Source organism: Cololabis saira, chromosome 9 (assembly GCF_033807715.1).
Source record: "Cololabis saira isolate AMF1-May2022 chromosome 9, fColSai1.1, whole genome shotgun sequence".
Taxonomy (NCBI): Eukaryota; Metazoa; Chordata; class Actinopteri; order Beloniformes; family Belonidae; genus Cololabis; species Cololabis saira.
This window is the reverse complement of record NC_084595.1, coordinates 25,594,103-25,613,564: the sequence shown is the minus strand read 5'-3', so window position 1 is coordinate 25,613,564 and position 19,462 is coordinate 25,594,103. Positions and strand designations below refer to the sequence as shown.

Below are 19,462 nucleotides of genomic sequence, written 5' to 3'. Positions count from 1 at the left end.
CACGTATTTTAAGAAGATACAGACAGCCTTAATCTCTATAGACCCAAAATGTATTTATTTTACATTAATAAAGTAAATGTTTCGGACGGACGTAGGGTTTTCATTGAGCTTTATCTCTTTACTTATAAAAAATGGAATATTCAAGAAAACACACATCACACATAACAGTCAGTTTTAATGAATATGATACACACCTGCACATTCACTAATAACAAATATGTCTAATTAGGATCCCATTAGCATTTACAGTTTTCCTGGACCAGCAGCCAGAAAACAGCTTCTCCACATACCCCACCGCGACCCTCCCATATCAAAAAATCTCATATTACAAAAGAGACTTTCAACTCAAAGAGCATCGTATATGAAACTTTGCAGTATTGATCTTGTGGATAAAATGATTTCACAACTTAATGACCGATCAGAAGCTCATACAGAAAGTCCTCTGAATATACACACCACAAACCGCACTATAAACATGGTGATGTTAAAGCAGCATTTAGAGGCAATACACGCCGCTACAGTTTGAGGTTTGTCTGGGGAACTTAACTCAGAAGACAACATTTTGAACAAAAATTAGAAAGTAAATAGTGTTGGTCATAGCTGGTAGAAGATATTTTACTATGCAGGGCCTTTCAAAAGAGAAATATTGTTCTGCATGAAGCGGGACTCAAATGCACTTATGTGTGAAGTGAGAGCCACATAACCAATATAATTAAAGTTTGTTACCTCATTTTACCTAAGAAGTGCACGGCAAGAGAATATCATTAAGTGTAGATGGATACAAGTAGCAGGTAGGGGTACAAATCATCAAGCTGAGTTTTGTCTCAAGGCAGGTGTGATTTCTTTTTTTTTTTGTCAAGCAACATCGCCATCTACAGGAGAGGAAAATTACCGTCTGACATGTTTCATCCACAATCCTCAACTGTTTAGTCTATAACTGAAGGATTGTACCTGCCTCATTTAGCTCATTTTAATGCCCCATGTTAATTGAATAAATATGGTAAAAGAAGTTTAAGAACAGAGGCTTCATGAAACCCACGCTGTATGCCATACACAGTTTACACCTACCTCCATTTTTTTCTGTGTGGCAATTACAAAGAGAGACAGCTGGTATATTCGGTTTATTATTAGTAGGGAAATTAACATGGTCTCAAAATCCAATTCAATCTAACCCAAACAATCCTTATGAAAAGATAAATATACATATAGAGAGCGAGAAACTCCAAGAAAATCTGAAGTCTGTTAACGGGTTATTTCTGACTGAGTGTTGGAAGAAGGTGCTTATTAAAATTAATCACTTCATTGTTCACGCTCACTCCATAGTCCAGCTCTCTCTCTCGTTTTCACTCTCTACTCTCCAAATGTGCCCGGCCATGATTAAAACATGTCTGTTTCTCCGTGACATTGCTTTGACATCATTTAATTGGTATAAGAGATAAAAATAAATGAATTAAATAAATATACTACCAGGTAAGTGGCGTAACATAGCTCAAGGTGACAGCCTATTATTTTTCCCTTCCCTTTGCCTCAAAGAAGGCAAAGCTGGAAATGTGAGATGCACTGTACCTCCTCGTGTGGCAGAAGGAGTTTTTTTATTAAAAAAAAAAAAAAACATCAGCAGAGAGATTTTTTAAAATTAAATTCTAATCCTGCTTAAAGTTTGCAAGCGCAGTTTAATTGAAAGGTACACTCTAAAATTTCCTCACAAAAGTTATGTTCCTTTCTCCGTCAGCTGTACACCTGCACTGGTTATAATGATTATGGTTATAATGCATTTATTGTATGAAGTCTAGAAGTATATTCGTACAGCATGTCATTAAAGTATGAATAAAATAAAAGAGTTAGAGTCTTGATAAACCTCGGGGCAAAATTTTACTCGGCATTGTGCAAAATGGTCTTTTATGGTGAAATGACAGAAAGGCGGAGGAATATGAAGAATGGTTGTGGCTACTCACCACGTCTTGTCGCGTATCCTTCCCCGACGCAATAAGAATGTAGTTCCAGGCCAACGGCAGCAGCAGAGCCAGAGGAATCATATAAAGTTCAAAGTTCCAAACAACAGTGACGAAGACCTGTTAAGAGAATTAAAAAAAAAAAAAACAACTAAAGGTGAAAACAAGTGAGAAAAATAAGAGCAGGAGTGCACACATACACAACACAAATGCTTATTTTGGCCATATGTGCATTTAGAAATCGCACGGACTGAAACACATTCAGATGCAGAATTATAAATTACATGGAGAAAACCGCTCAACAAAGGTGAGGCCCGATGTTTGTGAGCTGAGGTCCAACGATCTGACCCTTAAAGGTTTCTGGGTCTCGAGCTGAGGAGGAGGATGATGAGGAGGATGACTATGAGCCGTCAGAGCCTCTTCCCTCCATGCCAATCACCTCAGTGTCTGAGGTTGCGTACTGTTTCAGACACAGTACGTCAAAGCTGACCCTTCTGCACTCAATACCAAACTCAAGCACATGACCTCACACACCCCACACCCTGAGTCCCTAACCTTGTCACTCCAAGCCCAAATACTCTCTTCTGCTCATCCAAAAGCCCCTTTCGCCCTGTCTCTAACCTTCTCTACACCCATCTGCCAAAAGCATAACCCCTATACCTCCCCTCTCATCAGCAAACAAGAAAAGCACCCTCTGAAAATTAACCTTTTCCAAAACCCTGTATTCTGGTTTTGGCAGGGCTCTTTAGCCTCTAACAGCAGATTACTGTGGTGCTTGTGAGAAGATATCTGTGGGAAAGTAGAATTGCTAATGTTGGACTCCTGATATTTCTTTTTAGCACTATTGTGTCAATTGCAGGCGGCATTGTGTCAATTGTTGTTAAAAAGTGGAGATGGCATTTTGTGCAGGAGAACATCTGTCAAAACCAAACCAAACAAAAGAATATTCATCCTTGGATTTAAAAAAAAAATATGTTTAACAGAATTTTTTATGTCTGATAAAACCTCAGCAGCAACTATAACAAATGCTGAAGATACAAACCATGTCTAATACTCAACATTCTCCAGCCAAACATATTTATCCGTTTATCCGTTATTTCAAATGCAAGCAAAGAAGAGTTGAAATTAATTACTCTGAGTATAGAAACACAATCAATTTTAATGGGAAACTTCTAAGAGTGCTGAAATTGACTCTATTACTGTATAAAGCAGATTTACTGGTCTGTTTAGCAATCATGATCTATCCTGTTTGGCTGAACAGCATTGACAAAAGAAGAAAGAGCTTAATGATCAACAACCAAATTGTTTTATTTCTGAGTATGCATGTGGAAAAGAGACAGAGACAGAAGCGGGAACTAACATCGAGCTCTTCGCTGAGCTTGCAATCGAGGGTTAATGTGAATATGAGGTTCAACAGCCTCTCAGCGGCGTGCATGCAGGTCTGCTGCTTGTGTGGTGGAGTCAGTCGGACACTGAGCTGCATTAATACGCGTACGCTTCCACACTGGGTCACTGTGGACGAACGTGTGCATCGGAGCGCTGCTGCAAACATCATCGTGCAGAAAAGTTTATAGAGCTCATAGTCAAACTTTCCAATGGGATTTCAACTTTTTTGTAAAATTATCCAAGGAGACATATCTTTATTTAGGGAAAAAAAAAAGATGTGAATTAATAAGCAAAAACTGTCCAGTGTAATCACACAACACCCAACTAAACCTCTTTTCAAATAAACCTGAATGGTCTGCCGCAGCAACCAAATCTCCCGAAAGGCTTGAAATCTTTCTCTATGTCTCTCGGGCTCAGCTTCACTTTCTCACATGCACAGTCTTTCTCTGGTACAGCTGTGAAGAAGAACAGGCAATAAAACATTCAATAATACATAGTTGTACACTAATAAGCAACACAATAACTCCTATTCATTTATCACAAAAGCTCTTACGAGGCTGAAAGCTTAGAAAATTGCACAGAGACAATCGCAAGAAAACACATAATGTTCAAACATTTTCTCCTCAAAATCTGGCAATCCTAAAATTAGACATCTTCCGACAAATTATTCTGATTTACAAATCTGTATGATGTGTATCACTGATAAAGACTGCAATAATTTCTGACTAAATAATGTGTAACAGAGGTACAGGAACCTGACTTCAGCTGAACAAACAAAGGAACTCACTTCTTTTAAATCTATTCTTGTATCCTCTATAAATAACTACGCTTGCAAACATCTTCATGCAGATACACATATGCTCAATTCGAACGCACTGCTATAAATATATATCTTACAGTAGGCATATATTGCCCTGTAAATATATTTTTTTTGTTGTCTAATGGCAAAGAACTTTATCACACAGCAGGGAAATGTGTTGCCTTTCAGTGTCCTAATGTTTTCCATTAACCCTAAAAACCTTTTTATGCATTTCTTTATTTTATAAACTCCCTTTTTCTTTATGTGTCTGAGTATGTTTAACCTGTCACCCCCCTTTTTCCTCCCTCCATTGGGTTAGTGTCTGAAGGAGAAATTTTGACTGGCAGCGAGAGAAACCGGACACCCAGGCTCAGCGGTGGACGGCCCTGTATCGTCTTTGCGCCCACCGGCTGGACATTGGGGCCCTACGGCGCCTGGACCTTCCCACTAGGACTAGGCGGTGGCAGCCGCCCCCCGTCGCTCGCTACAGCAGATAGGAAGCTCTCTGCCCCGGCTAGGTGGGAGTGAGAAGGAGCCCGCTGTGGATGTCAGTGACCGGAGAAAGACGGAGGGGGTAAAAAAAATAGGTAAAGATGGAGAAAAAAAACACTGGTGCGAAGGGAAAAGAGAAGGGCGATGCTTAATGAAACTGCTGGTGTTGACTAAGGGAATCAGACACATGATGATGGTTGATGGTGGACTTCTGAATGTGCAAACAAAGGATGGTGGCCATGCTTTGTTCTTATTCTCTTTAACACTAGTGAATTCTGTGCCTGGGAAGTAAGGTTGTTTTTCATTTAAACACAACTACTGTATGTTCACCTTTTTTATATATACACGTCTATATTAATGAAATTATCCAAACTCTCTAACGTACTGTATGTTTGAATGAAGGTTAAGTAAGGCATAACTAGAATTCAAGAGACCCATTGCTTTTCCTTCGAAAATACTGCAACTGTCAAAAACCAGCGTCTCTAAATTTGCAACAAAAGGCATCCTTTTACTTTTGCTAATTTCTTCAGTGATGGATAATCAGAAATACTATTATATTGACATAGTGACTGAATAAAAGTAAGTCAGGAATAATAACAATTTACTTTTACCTAGCAAATGTATTTTGTCATAAAAGTAGACCATCATTACTTTTACAATTATGCGTGCCTCTGTGGCGCAAAGCTCTGAAATTTTCAACAACAAAACTATTGCTTGTCATAAAACAAAGTAAAAGAGCATTGTGCACTGTCAAATCTGCTCAAGCAGCTTGGCAATGGTTAAAGCCTGGACTGAGCAAATATCACATCTGAGCAAAGTCTGAAATTCAAATGGCTTTTTGATTAAAATAAACAATTACAAACATGAATGAAGTAAAATCACAGTAGCTTAGTTTGTGACAATTAAGTTCAAAATACAAATACCCCAAACCAGTATATTAAATTATTTTGTCATGCCTCTCTTGTCAGATTTCATTATGGTTATAAACTTTGTGGCTTTCTTTTACTAAGAAAAATTAAATACAACAAGATATATTAAAAAAGTTAACAAAACAGAACAGTCAGAATGATTTATTCGAGAACTTAGTCTGACACATTGACAAGTACATTTTTTTGTTTCCAAACACAACCCGTGTCCTGACGGCTTTTCGCAGCAGCACTGTGGGAGGGTAATATTCAGTGCTTGGGCTTACATTTACCACACACGGGGCTAACTTTCTGCCTGCTCTGTCTCAGTGGAGTGAAACTGAAGTTTGAATTTCAGACTTTGCCTTTATCTCGCTTACATCAATTTCCATGCTGGCACTAAGTGTTGCCAGACAGCATCTAGATGGCCTGTAAAGTTCGAGGGTGCGAGAGGGAGGGAGACTGTGTCCTGTTTGCGACCAGACCTACTCATCTTTCAGTGGTGCTAGACTGCCCCCTGCTGATCCACCGCAAAACATAGCACAATGATGAATGTTATACATCCGAGGAAAACTGTATGAATCACTAAAACTGATGTGTCAAAGCCGGTCCTTTCATTAGCATGGAGTAGAATAAGATAAAACACATGGTCAAAGTGCTGAAACTGCATACCAGTACCTGCTAAAAGGGAAAATACAACAAAAGGCCTGATTTTCTATTGTGTTATCTATCTCTGGTGATTAAACTCTGACTTGGTATTCTGTCTGTCATGCCACTATATTTCAACTATCGTTCATTTTGCAAATCAGTAGAGCACTAAAATGTGAGTGTATATCATTCAAAGCTGTCCCTTGCTGTTGGCAAAGACGAACTCCTGAAGTTAAAACTTTTAAAAGTTAGAGAGGTTTTTTTTGAAGAGGAGTCAAAGGAGCAATTTCAAGAGACCTGGAGTGGTGTGTGCCACTGACTGCTGTGGCGTCTCAGCAATGCATTTTTATCGAACCGTCAGCCAGACATGTGCAAACTCACACACACATATGCACACTCAAATAGTTGCTTCTGTACCTGTCTTTGCTTTTTTCCCTTTTTTTTTTTTTTATTTCAGCAGGGTGAATTTTTATCTAAATGCAAAGCAGGTGATAGGTGCTCCAGTTTCCTCTAGAAGTAGCTCCCTTGTCTGGGCTCTCTTCCTGATAAGAGTCCTACTTTGCCTGACATAAAAGAGACCGGTATCATTTCCCCTGCCTCCCCAACAACCCCCAGCTCACTGCCCCTCGCCCTTCCCTGAGCTTCACAAAGCTGCCTCTATTTGCTCCCAATTCAGGGCCCAATTGCAGATAAAGTTACAGCAAATTTGTTTGGAGGAAGAGCTGCTGAGGCCTGTGGTCCCTTGGGCAATAACAGCCTTGTCTTGCAGGGGCTCCGGGGGAAAGCTGGCAGCGGCGGGAGAACAGAACCCAACACCGCTTAGCTCGACAATGGCCTCAACTCTCTGGTAGGCAAAGCAAAGGGAGGGGGGGCTGAGAGATAAAGAGGAACACGGATGTATAGATGGATAGAAAGGAGAGACACCAAGCTCGCAGGTGTGGAGAACGGAAGCAGCCGCTTAACCGTGAGACGGGGAGCGGCGACATCACCCGCAGACGCAAACACTCGCACACATGCACACACACTCGCACACAGACACCACCCATCATGCAGGACAGGAGGTAACTCCAGTCCCGTCCATTGTGCCAACGCCTCAGGCAAAGCTGCCACGGTGGCTGATTCACTGTCGGGATGGGTGGCTGACAGCAGTGTGGGTGTGAGAGAGAGAAAGTGAGAGGCTGCATGTGAAACTGCAATATCTCTCTTGTTCGCACATGCACACAAAACACACACACAACACACACACTAATCACAGCTGGCACAAACGGATGATGTGTTCAGAAATGGGCAGAAGGAGAGTACGGGACCATGAAGAAAATTTTCAGCATTTTTTTACAGAGAGAGTGTTGTGCTGTGACACATTATGACAACTGCGTTTTGATGCACAAGCACGGTCGCTAAAGCTCCACGAATACATGAACTAGCTTAAATTTCGCACTCTCAGGATCACTTAATGCTCATGAAGTGCGCACATTTGTAAATGTTGGGGTTAAATTGCCCACAGCCCCAACTTTGCAGCAACAACCGTTTTGGAAAGTTAAGTGAAACATCTGTCTGGAGAGACAAGCAGACAGAAACGCACATGCACATGTGTACAGACTCACATGCCCATAATCACACACAGCAGTACACCTTCATGAATGCACCACCTTGGCCAGATGGCCCCCCATAAAAACCCACTTAAAGAGATGAGTGAAGTGATTAAGAGGCCTCTCAAAGTAAGGGAGAAATGAGATGAAGAAATGGACGGGAAGGGAGGGAATACCTGCGTTAAGGAGAAGCACTAAATACTCTGATGCTTTTAACTAAGTGCTTACTCCTACGTTAGCAGACTCCCAAAAGAGTGGAGGGTGGAGTGAGGGAGGGGTACGGGAGGCAGAATGACACCTAAATTTCAAAATTTCTATAAAACTAGGAAACGCTTTGTCCTTGGCCTAGATACATCCTTTGTTATCATGTGAATACTTTGAATGTAAGTGAGCACAATAAGAATATGAATAGTCCGAGATAATAAACAGAAATGGAGATATAGTGCTACATGTATTTGAAAAATTCATAAAGAGACTCAAAAGTGGTGCACACGAGAGTCCGTGTATCAGCGTGTGCTTATATGGAACCTGCGATATCTACGTGTGAATCTTCCCCTCTTCTTTCACAATGTACGGAAGATTGGCATTTTTCATGTGACCTTGTGAATTCTTTAACTTTTTTTTTCTGACACATTCATTATTTCTTGCAGATAAGGATGTGTGCGAAGATCAGAGAGAAAATGCAAACATGCGCATTCCAGGTTCACAGCCAAGCGAGCTCACACACAAAAGAGAAAATGTTAACTGATCAATACTGTGTCTCTTCTGGCCCATGTCTTGTGATGACATTGTGACCTGCTGTACAAACATACACAGGCATCCCCTGCAGAGATTACACCGGTGTCAGAGAGCCAAATGCTGCTAATGTCTGCTGCACAAGACACTTAATACTTCCCACGGCAAAAGGGCCGAGGCAGGGCGAGTCCACCTGTCCTGTAGCTGCTTAAGTCAGGGCCACTGAAACAGACAGGATTAAATGCCTGCTCTGTCATCTTCAGTAGGAACCTCAATACAGCCACTTACTGCCCTGCAGGAGAATGTCTTTTACTGATAGCTCTGTCGTCCAATTACGTTTCACCTTTTAATACCAGACACAGATGACAGGAGGACAGCAAAACGAGGAGGAAGAGGCCAGCGGGTGGAGAGAGAAAGAGAGAGAGAGAGAGTGGCTGCCATTTCTAATGTCTGCAGGAACTGCTTGCAAAATGTCAACAGACTGTAGCTGCAGCTACAATCAGATGTAGCTGCATGGACATCTGATCCTCTCATTAAATATTGTTTAAAGGTACAACATCAGGCCCCCAATCGTATAGAGCAAGTGACAGTCACAACAGACACTTGCCATAAAAGCATTTGCAATGAGTGCTTGTACTTTTAATGCAATAAAAAGTCAGGGAAAAAATGTTTTACTCAATGTGTGTGCGTTAATGACTTATCTGTGCTTGAGATATCAACAGCCTCTTGAGTTAGAAGTGTGAAATTAACAGTGAAGGATCCAGAAATGGCCCCATAACAGCCTCTGAAAACATGCCTGCATGTGTGTTTGTCTGCACAATGTGTGTGTTCATCATTAAAATAGAATGCAACCGTAAGTACACCTTTTACATACCACAAAAGCACAGATGCTTCTCTGCGGAGAGTCCCATTCGAAGCAGCTGTTGATGTAGCAGCCGGCGTTGATCAGGAACATGATGCAGCGTCTAACTCGGTTGAAGTTGCGCAAAAGCAACTGTGGAAAAGGCAAACGGTCGAACGGTTTATACAGGGATGTGCCACAGCAACGAAAGCAACAGACTGTTATTTACACAACTCATCACTCGATTGTGGAAATTGTATGGACGACATGCTAAAGATGCAGATGGGTGGCAGCGCACACGCTAAATGTTTTCCTGTCTGATAGAGAAAGCTGCGGTGACATGCACTCATTTATGTTTCGATTAGACATAAATGTAAAAATGTGTACTTTAACTGGATAAACCTTTAGCTCCAACGCCAGTCGCCACAGCAAGCTGACTCACTGTGTTTCTCTAAGTTAGCGCTTACAGTGATATGGTTTAGCACGATAATAATGATCTCCCACACACTCCCTGAATTCTCCTCCCTGAATGTTCTCCAGGCATTTATCCAGAGATGAGAGAGAACTCCTGTCATCCCCATGGGTCGCCAGCCATTCAAGGAAGAGCATAATAGCAGCGAAGAACCACCCAATCAGGTCACCACCAGGAGAAAGTGCTCCCAAAGGAAACACTGTCTCTCCAGATGGCTCTTCAAAAAAACTAAGTCTAGCCACTATTTTTAATCGGTGGAAAAATCCTGTATGTATTTAAATGTCTGTATAATGCAGATCTACATTATGTGTTTGTAATGTTACAGTTAAGTCTGTTATACACGTGTGTTTGAGCTTGGTTTTACATACATTTAGTTGTGGCTTGCCTGCTTTGATGCAGGATGAGAGGAATATTCCTCCTTCTCTATATATAATTATGTGATGCCTTTATTTTGTTGCAAAACTGGGGATGGCTTCGTCGACTACATAGCTGGAGACACACAGACCCTGAGGACAGCCAGACTGCAAAGCATCAATTTCCACATTCCTGAGCACATGCACTTGATGTACATGCTGCACTATTCTTGGCTCATTATGGCCGTAACCGCCTTGATAAGAATATTTCATTCTTCTTGAATTATGTCGAACAGGGCCTTTTAGTTATAGCTAGAAAACACTTAGAAAAGAGATGAAGTCATTTATTAAGCCAAATGTCATAATTACAATTAAATGACTGAGGTTGACAGGCAGCGCATTGAGGTTTTTTTTTCTTCCTTTCTTTCTTTTTCAGTGTGTGACTGCACACTAAACGGCAAGCAACAGCAGGGGAGCTGCGACCGCACAAAAGAGCTCTCGCAGGGCAGTTCTCCAAGGCAGCCGGTGACATCATCATTGCGAGACGCTGACATGGGTCATCTTTATGAGTCAGAGGTGAAATGGGGATGAAAAAAAGGACTCTGCACTTGGGAGAAAAAGCTCAGGCTGAGCTGAGGCGAGGGGGCAGCAGGGAAGGCAGAAACAGCGAGGACAGAAGGGAATAGATGGAGGGCTGACAAAAGGGTGGTATGGGAGCTGCTGTGTGTGTTGAGCTGTGTTCGGCAGGGCTGTGCTCGGCTGGGCACGGCGTAACATTGACTGCTGAGCCCGAACGGCCACTCATATGACACGTCTGATGTGGGCCAGCCCCTACTATTCATCCCTTTGTGGTGCCGCCACACTGAGCAGCGTGACAATGAAGTGTAAAGCAGCAGTGGCAAAGAGGGCCAACTATAAGGATGGCCAATCTACTTATGCACCCCAGAGCTGACAGCTTGACATTTCTATTCACCACTCAGAGAAGATGCGAGGGGGACGAGATGAGAAAAAAGGGGTAGAGGAGGGATGAAAAATAGAGACAAGATGCTGTTTTCCTTCAATCATGCTGTTGTATCTTGCCTACACAGTTGTTGTGCCTTACAAGACGCCACTCACCAGTGTTGTTGGTTTTGCTTCAGACATTTAACAGAACAGGGAAGAGCACTGGTGGACAGGAAAAAAAAAAAAAAAAAGGTGGTGGAGCAGCAGAAGATAAGTGTAGGCTGCTGATGTACCTGTTTGGACACTCTGGGCTCCTCCTCGATATACTTTTGTTCAATGGGAGTCAACGTCCTGAGACCAGCCTTCACCTGGATGATGGAATTAACACACACAGGCCCAACAAGAGCCAATGGTGAGAAACCTCTAAAAGAATTTAAAAGATCAGAGACGACATTGAAGATGACAGTGGCTAAGCAAGGAGACGTGCTTGATTATCTGAACAGGCAATTGTAAGACGGACATAACATAGCGGCACAATCGTAGATCGTGGCCCATGTCAGAGGCTAGAGAGAGCGGGAGGCAGAGCTGTAAAATGGCTGCTGTAGGACACACACGGCGGTGGCGAGCAGGCAAACAAAGGCTGGCAAGAGGGAGTCTTCGATAATTAAAGCCAAAAGGAGGACGAGGGACAAGGGACGAGGGATGAGATGGAAACGAGGGAGGGGGCAGACAAACAGAATGAAGACAACAGCAGCGTTGAGGAGGCAAATGTTGGGGAGAACGAGAGACACATGAGCGTGAGATGATAATAAAGGTTGGGGAGCAATTAAAAAAAAAAAACGGGAAGGAGGCTCAAAAAGGCAAAAGGAAAGACTTACAGCGTTAAAAATCACGTCTATTTCGAGAAAGATGACCCCTTTTGTTGGCCCTGTCAGCTCCTTGCTTTTCAAGGCGTAGGCTTTGCGTTCTCCATTTTGGATCTGTGGGAGAGGGACATGACAGGCGTCTGTCTGGCAATACCCGGCTGAATCGGCTCCCCGGGCCACCTTTGAACCCCAGCTGCTGGCGCTGACAAGGAACCCAAAACAACTGTGGCAACTCTGACAAGTACCTGTTCATTACCCAGCGCAGCACAGCTCTGTCAAACAGAAATTAACTATCCTGGGGAATCGCACTGTACAGCACAGCAAAGATATATGAGGCACGCAGCTCTTTCACGGGCTATCTATATTTTTACTAAATATGAGACACTCTTCTTTCGTCTTTTTTTATCCAAATCACATTATTCGTCTCCCTATCAGCGTAATTTTCATCCGCTCTCATCCACTTACTTTCTATCATCTCAGCTATCAATCTCTCCTTTTTTTCTTCTCAGCCTTCCTTCAAGTTTGTCTCCTTCCTGTCAGCTCTTTCTCTTTGAGAAAAAATAACAGTGTCATCGGTGGAGTTGCAAAAATAACATCTGCTTTTTATATCTTCTTTTGTTTTATTTCCTTCTGTTCCTATACTGTATGCTCTGTCTATTATTCCCGAGGGAGCAGAAAAATGAAACACAGAAATATGCCTTTGACTCACATTTAGCAAAGGGATAGCCACTTTCCCCAGAAAGTCTGCACTTCTGTCTCGGTCCTCGTCGTAAACGGTGACCTCGAGTACTGAGTGGATGTCTTTCACATTGCTGAACCACACACAAAGACAACACCAAGGACACGTATACACTGAAACGCAGGCTTCAGACTGAAACCGCGCCAAAGCTATTTTCATCTTGCAAGCATCTTTAAATACTGAAGACAAAGAAAAGAGTTTAAAATATGCAACAACAAAAAACAAGAACCTTCACAAATGCTCAATCATATTTACAAAAAATGAAGTGTCTTTTTTCACATCACTGAGAATTTATAAGTCTGTAATTTGGGGGAAAAAAAACAACATCAGCTTTAATATTAGTGTATATATATCAACATAAAATATAAATTAAATTATGAAGTATTATTTTCAAATCTTTGTTAACATTAAAAATAAAATGCTACACTATTGTCAGTGATCAATTATTGTCTTGTCAGTGCTTCGATTGTCCAGAACACATTTTAAAAAGAAAGAACACATTTATATTTTTATGTGTATATTAAAAAAAACAAAAAAAAATATTTTAAATTAGCATATTTAAACACTAAAATGGTTCTTTTATGTTTATTTGCAGTGGTGTGAACTTGCATGGACTGAAACATGCCTATTGTGAGAGCCACTCACAAAGTGAAGACCTTGTTCCACTCAGGGTTGAGATTTTTGTAGACAGTGTGCGTCTGCAGACGATCGTTACTCAGCTCCACCACGCAGAACGGGTCACTCTTACCTGAAAAGTAAATGAATGATAAAATAATATAATCTATACATACTGCGGTGGGCTTCAAGCTAAAAAACAATATGTGACATGTTCAAAAGTTTGGTCAGTTTGAAGCTTCATGCTGAAATCTTGAAATTCGGCAGCATTAGTCTGTCTAAATTCTGCACTATTATTCAGTCTCACAGCAACCCCACCTCATACCACATGACAGCTTTACTAACCAGGACTTATCAGGAAACATGATTCTTTCTTCTATTTTCCCTTCTTTTTTTTGCCGCAATGCTGTTTATATTAGACAACAGTATATCAGTGTAACAGCTGCAAGCCATTTCTATCAGAACCATGGGAACATGGACAATTAGAAGATAAGCTCCAGGACAACTGTGCCCGAGGCCTCCACAAGGATGGGCTGGGAGAGAGAAAACAAGGACAGGACTTTGAAAGTGAAAAGTGCTGGAAACGCTGAGGTCGACGTGGCTCTGACGACCAGATAACTTCAGAGTATAAGATAAAGAAGCATATGCATGAAATGTAGTTGGATCATAATCAGAGAGCAGGTGGAGAAATAAAAAGAGAGAAAGAACAGAAAAACTGAAACATGAAAATTCAATAATGAAAGAATTACAGTGGAAACAAAGTCCTCACCATCACTTTTCTTCTCCTATAGATGGTGTCATTAATGATTTTTTTTTTTAAAGTTATAAAACAGCTGTTTTTAACAACCTAGTGACATTTTACGTAATAGATGCATCATTTTGAAAAGTCAAGGCTCATAAATGCAGAATTTTTGGCAGACTCTTGGGCATAATAAAAACATATATTGTACATTATAAACTATTAATCATGTTGGATTATTAATAATAATTCCAATAAACTTTGAGTTTAGAATGTATTACACGTATATAGTAGGGAGACAGTGAGAGAAATGAAAGAAAAGAAAAAAAAGATCTATAATCTCAGAATTATTTCCCCCTCCTGAGACAAGCATGCTGGACCATAATCATCAAAAGCTGGGATGTCCCACATAGTTCCTATTTGTTTACCAAAATCTCATGTTTCATATCTTTGTACACAGAAAGGAAGAGACCAGCTCCCCGTGTCTGCCAACCCACCTCCCTTCGATTGCCTAGAGATGAACTGAAAATAACAAATTTTTTAATTCGGGCTTTGATCCTTGTGTTTCATTAAAAACTGTAGGGAGCCGTGGCGCTGTTTGTTCAAGCTTATCACATGAAAAGGCTGGGTCACAAAGTAAAAATAAATAAATAAATAAATACTCCGAACATATTTATAGGGAAACGCTAACAATACCAAAATATTAGCTGAGCAGCAATGTTGCATAATAACGTTCAATAACTTTGGAATTGAGTTCAGAGCTCACAAACGTCAGTGTGTGTGTGTGTGTGTGTGTGTGTGTGTGTGTGTGTGTGTGAGAGAGAGAGAGAGAGAGAGAGTGTCATGGGAGGCACATGTGTGTGAGTGTCATTGATTGGTGTGATTTTCTTCAAATGTTGTGACATGGGCAGGACATTTAGTGGGTGTGCAAAGTAAATGTCACCGTGATCAATGCTGAGGCGTAGGTGTTGCCTTTCATATTGGTTTGTGGTTCTCTGTTGATGTAGAGTGTTTCAAGTGGATATTGACAGGTATGACTTCTACGACAGAAAACAAGCTGCATTAAAATAGACAAAAGGCCGAGGACTCGAGAGCCTAGTTCTCTCTGGATCGCTGTACTCATTTATATATTTATATAAATCATGTTTTGAAGTAAAATAAAAATTCTCTCTTGAGCACACTTTGAATACAGCTGCAGTAATTTGTTTTAAAATTGTGAAATGGTGTTTTGGCAACAGTTTTCATTTGTCATTTTCATATGAAGACTTCATGTAAAAATTTAAAATCGTCCTCCATCATCAGGGAGCTTCCGTATCTCAAACAATTATGATGTTGTCCCCACAAATCACTTCAGATTTAATTTAAATGCAATCATCCACATTAAGAGATGGAAATTATTTCTGCAGCCCCCCCGCCCCCCAACATCCCAGCAGTTTCCTCTTGAATATTCTGTCTCTAATAACACGGCTGTATGTGTCGCCGCAGAGAGCTAGTTGTTATTGGTGATGAACTTTCACCTTATGGGCCACCAGCACCAGAGGCAGCTGTCTTAACCAATTACACGCTCAGGTTTGAGCGGCACTCAGCGATCACCCAGGTAATGTCCGAGCAAAGCTCCTCCCCCCTCTGGGACCCATCTCTGTGGCACTGGTAGGCACAAATTAATTTCTGAGTGCTCCAAGATAAGTGTGGAGAATGAATACAGTGTAGACACAGGAGAGTGGAGCGTACCAGTGTCACAGAAAGCTCGGAGTTTGTGATGACTTTGAAGTTGGAGGGGGAAAACACTCCAGTTATGTTCCTGTATCATCACAATTAATTATTATTCATAGTTTAAATAGTGTTTGCAACTGCTTTTTCCTTTTTCTTTATTTTCATCTTTCACTTCCATGTTGTTTTGAAGAGGGTACACCAAACAATTTATAGCATTTCTGAATGCACTGAAAATACTAACTTTACCGCATATTTTCTTTCAATATGGACTGAAAAAGAGTCTACACGCGCTGTTGTGCTGATGAAGCAGCTGCTGCAAGCGCTTGCGTGAGTGCTACCGTTGAAATGTTCGAATAGAAAAGCATCCACTCAGAGGGACAAGAGCTGGCACATAAAAGGGATTGTTGGTTTAGAAACTATTTTCAGTTATCCTACTTGGGCTGGAGTAGAGATACTCCACAAAAACACTCCAATTAGAGAGTGGGAGAGAGAGAGATGGCCGGAGAGGAGAGAGGGAGAGAGGACGAGGAAGGAGGAAAAAAAGATGGGAGAGGAGACAGGCAGCCTGAATGGGAGAGAGACGGTGAACTCGCTTTGTTTCACTGACCTCCTCTCTCTGTCTCTGTCCGTCTCTGTCTGTCTGTTTGTCTGTCCTTTTGTTTCTCTCTCACCTTGCTCCTGACCCTCTCTTGGTCTGGGTTGTTAAAATAGGGTGTTCATGCGGTGAGGGCTCTTATGGAGCTCTTACAGAGCTATTGTTTCTGCCAGTGACACGCAAAAAGACGCACACACACGTACAGACACTCTGTGTCAGACTCGAAACTGAAATAAGTCATCTTGTCTCTTACTCTAGTTATCTGCGTTGAATGGAAGAGAGTATTTTTCAAGGGAACAAAAACATTATGTCCCTTTTATTTTCAAATGAATAAAAGTTTTGCATTGAATTCCCTGAAAAGGATGAACAACAGTGTTTGTTAACTCACAGGTGAAACAAAATAGAATTTTAAATCTATTTTAAATATAACATTATGGGTTTTTTTGTACACAAATAAGTAAAAATACTTTTTTCAACTTTTTAAAATGTATCTCATATCCTGATGTTACACTTATAAAACAACGCTCATTGTAAGAAAAATGTAATAATTCCTATGAAAATATTAGTTCTGGCTTGAAACAACCCTGTGCTGCTGCCGAGGAGTGAGGCTGTAAAACGGCTTTTGTTGAGCTGAAAGACATTTAAACAGCTAACAGATGTTTCCATAATTTTATTGTATTTATTTTTAAGAAAAACGCATGAACCTCTGAGTGAATGATGAGCATGACAACAGTTATGGAACATATTTTTTGCTCAGAGTGAAATACATAAACCAGAACGCTATTAGCCTTGCACCCTGACTGCTCCTGCCGTTCCCGGCAATAACCCAAATCAAACCAGCTCCACTCTGTATTTGCTAATGGGACTGTGGACGTTTCAAATGGAGGAACTCTCCAGACTTTGTCAACCTCACGCACGCATGCACACACACGCACACTTCCTTCCCTCTTTACTTTATAATACAGTGTGAAAAACTAGGCCTGTCCACTGTAGACCTAATTAAAAGTAAGAATTAATGGAGGATTCAGAGAGAGCAAGCTGAGAAAGCACAGGAGGAGGGAGGAGAGAAATTTGTTGGTTCAAATGTGTACTTTACTCTATTATTCAAATGAGCAGCCTGCATCTTTTCTAAAAATGCAGAGACAAATTTAGCGTACTGCACACACTTTAACTATCTCTGAACATTCTCATAAAGGATAATCTCTTCAGCCAAAAATTCCACCGTTACTTTATCTTTGGTTGTTTGTGACAGATTCCTGCTGGAGGACAAGTTGTAGCAGCTACTGTTCAGAGGCAAAAATCAGTCATTTAAAGTGTCCCTTATCAGCTGTGTAAGTTTTGATCCCTTTAATAGTACAAGTGGAAACAGCAAAGCGTTTTAGGTGCATGCATATACGTGCATAAATCCACGAGTGAAAGATCTGGGATAAATGTGGTTAAGGAGGTACAGCCATCGACAGCCAATCAGAAGGTTGATGGTTTGCCTGCCACTTTGACTGGTGAACAAGACTAAAAAAACCTACCAAATAAATAAAACAAAAACATGTACCTATTTATAACAAAGCATTTGATGAATACATATTATAATAGTGTTATTTTATTTTATTTTTTTAATTGGTCTTACCTGTGACATCTGCTGCCATAAGTCCCTCAGCCCTGATGACCTTAACCTGCACCACACCAACATCTTTTACATTGTTGCACGACCTCCAGAGGTTCTGCAACGTCACAGGAACAAAGGTAAGAAATCAAACAGGATGGCACATTATAACCTGACATTTCATTTAGAAAGGGTAAAATATATCCTTTACTGCTCTATATAGGAAAATGGCATTTGTAGATGAGTCTGACAAAGCACAAACAGATGAATTTAATTCAACAAAGTAGTTAAACTTGCCTAACTTTGTGTTTTGCTTTGTATCTATTCAAAGATGTATGGTAGGGAAGATGACCCATGCACTTGCTACCAGGACTAAAATTAATCTGCATAAATGTAGAAGAAATACGCATGCTTGTAATAAAAATAAGCACACAAAAATACTCCTTTCTATACTGTCCTCTATAGCAACTACAGGAATCTACAGCACATACAGGACCCATCATTTGCAAGTAATGTAATCCTTCTGATATTATTGTGTGTTTCTGTGCTTGGCTAATTGGGACTGAATCTGGAAGAGGTTGATACGTTGGAAATATCACGGAAAAGAGACAAAATTGTTGAAGCACGTCTGGCAGTGATGTTGTAGTTACGGGGCAAACAAACACCCAATTGACCTTCACAGGTATGATGCAGCTCTGTGATATACATTATACAACATAAGATCTGTTGAATCTCCAAGGCTTTAAAAGAGAGAAAAGAGAAAAGGAGAGAAAAAAAGAGGGATGATTGTAGAAAAATTAGTTGAAAAAATCTTCTGAATAAGTGCAAACCCGTGGAGATGAATGAGTTAGCCATAACTCATGGGCATAGGAGGTGTGGAAAAGAACTGATTAATAAAAGGAATCGCAGTTTGGATGTTTTTAGGTTTTTTAATGTATTTACAAATCAGAAGAATCAAAGCTGACTTGCCACAAATGTCTTCGGTCCTTCCATGCTGACCATGCTTCATGTTCCTGATAACACAAGATAGCTGCCGCTAAAGTTAGCAACACGCTGAAGATGGTCTGATGGTTTACAGAGAACTGCTGAAAATTATCACCCTTGGTAATCAATGCAGAACACCAATAGATTCTGCAGGAAAGAAATCCACTCCCAGGCAAGTTTTTGGACTCAAGAGGATATGAGTGATTTAATGGAGGAACACCTCACCTGACCTTGTTCACATTTCTACAGCGGCCAAGAGTTGAAAGAGCAATGTCCAGCTACTGACCAACACAAATGATCCAAAATCCTTTGTTTTATCTTAGATTCATGCCAGACTTCCACCTACAGCAACACTTGAGTTAACTGTCTCACACACATTTGTAAAACGTTTATGTTGTACACATTTGAACTATGAAGGGGGTGATGTTCTTACAAATCTTTTATAGTTTTCAAAAGGAAGTTTATGCTCTCTTAACACTGCAATTTAAATGTAAATT

General features: G+C 40.8%; 1 protein-coding gene across 6 annotated transcripts in view; it reads right to left on the bottom strand.

The window, feature by feature from the left end:
• The window catches only part of LOC133450384 (multiple C2 and transmembrane domain-containing protein 1-like), a 147,218-nt gene that overhangs the window by 37,488 nt on the left and 90,268 nt on the right, over positions 1–19,462 (bottom strand). For all 6 annotated transcript variants that reach the window (XM_061728951.1, XM_061728953.1, XM_061728954.1 and 3 more), the window contains 7 exons: positions 18,006–18,099; positions 13,365–13,467; positions 12,690–12,792; positions 11,993–12,094; positions 11,408–11,482; positions 9,381–9,500; positions 1,956–2,072 (listed from right to left, as the gene is read on the bottom strand). In XM_061728951.1, coding sequence (XP_061584935.1) covers positions 1,956–2,072; positions 9,381–9,500; positions 11,408–11,482; positions 11,993–12,094; positions 12,690–12,792; positions 13,365–13,467; positions 18,006–18,099 — 714 coding nt within the window. The remainder of the gene's footprint in view (positions 1–1,955; positions 2,073–9,380; positions 9,501–11,407; positions 11,483–11,992; positions 12,095–12,689; positions 12,793–13,364; positions 13,468–18,005; positions 18,100–19,462) is intronic.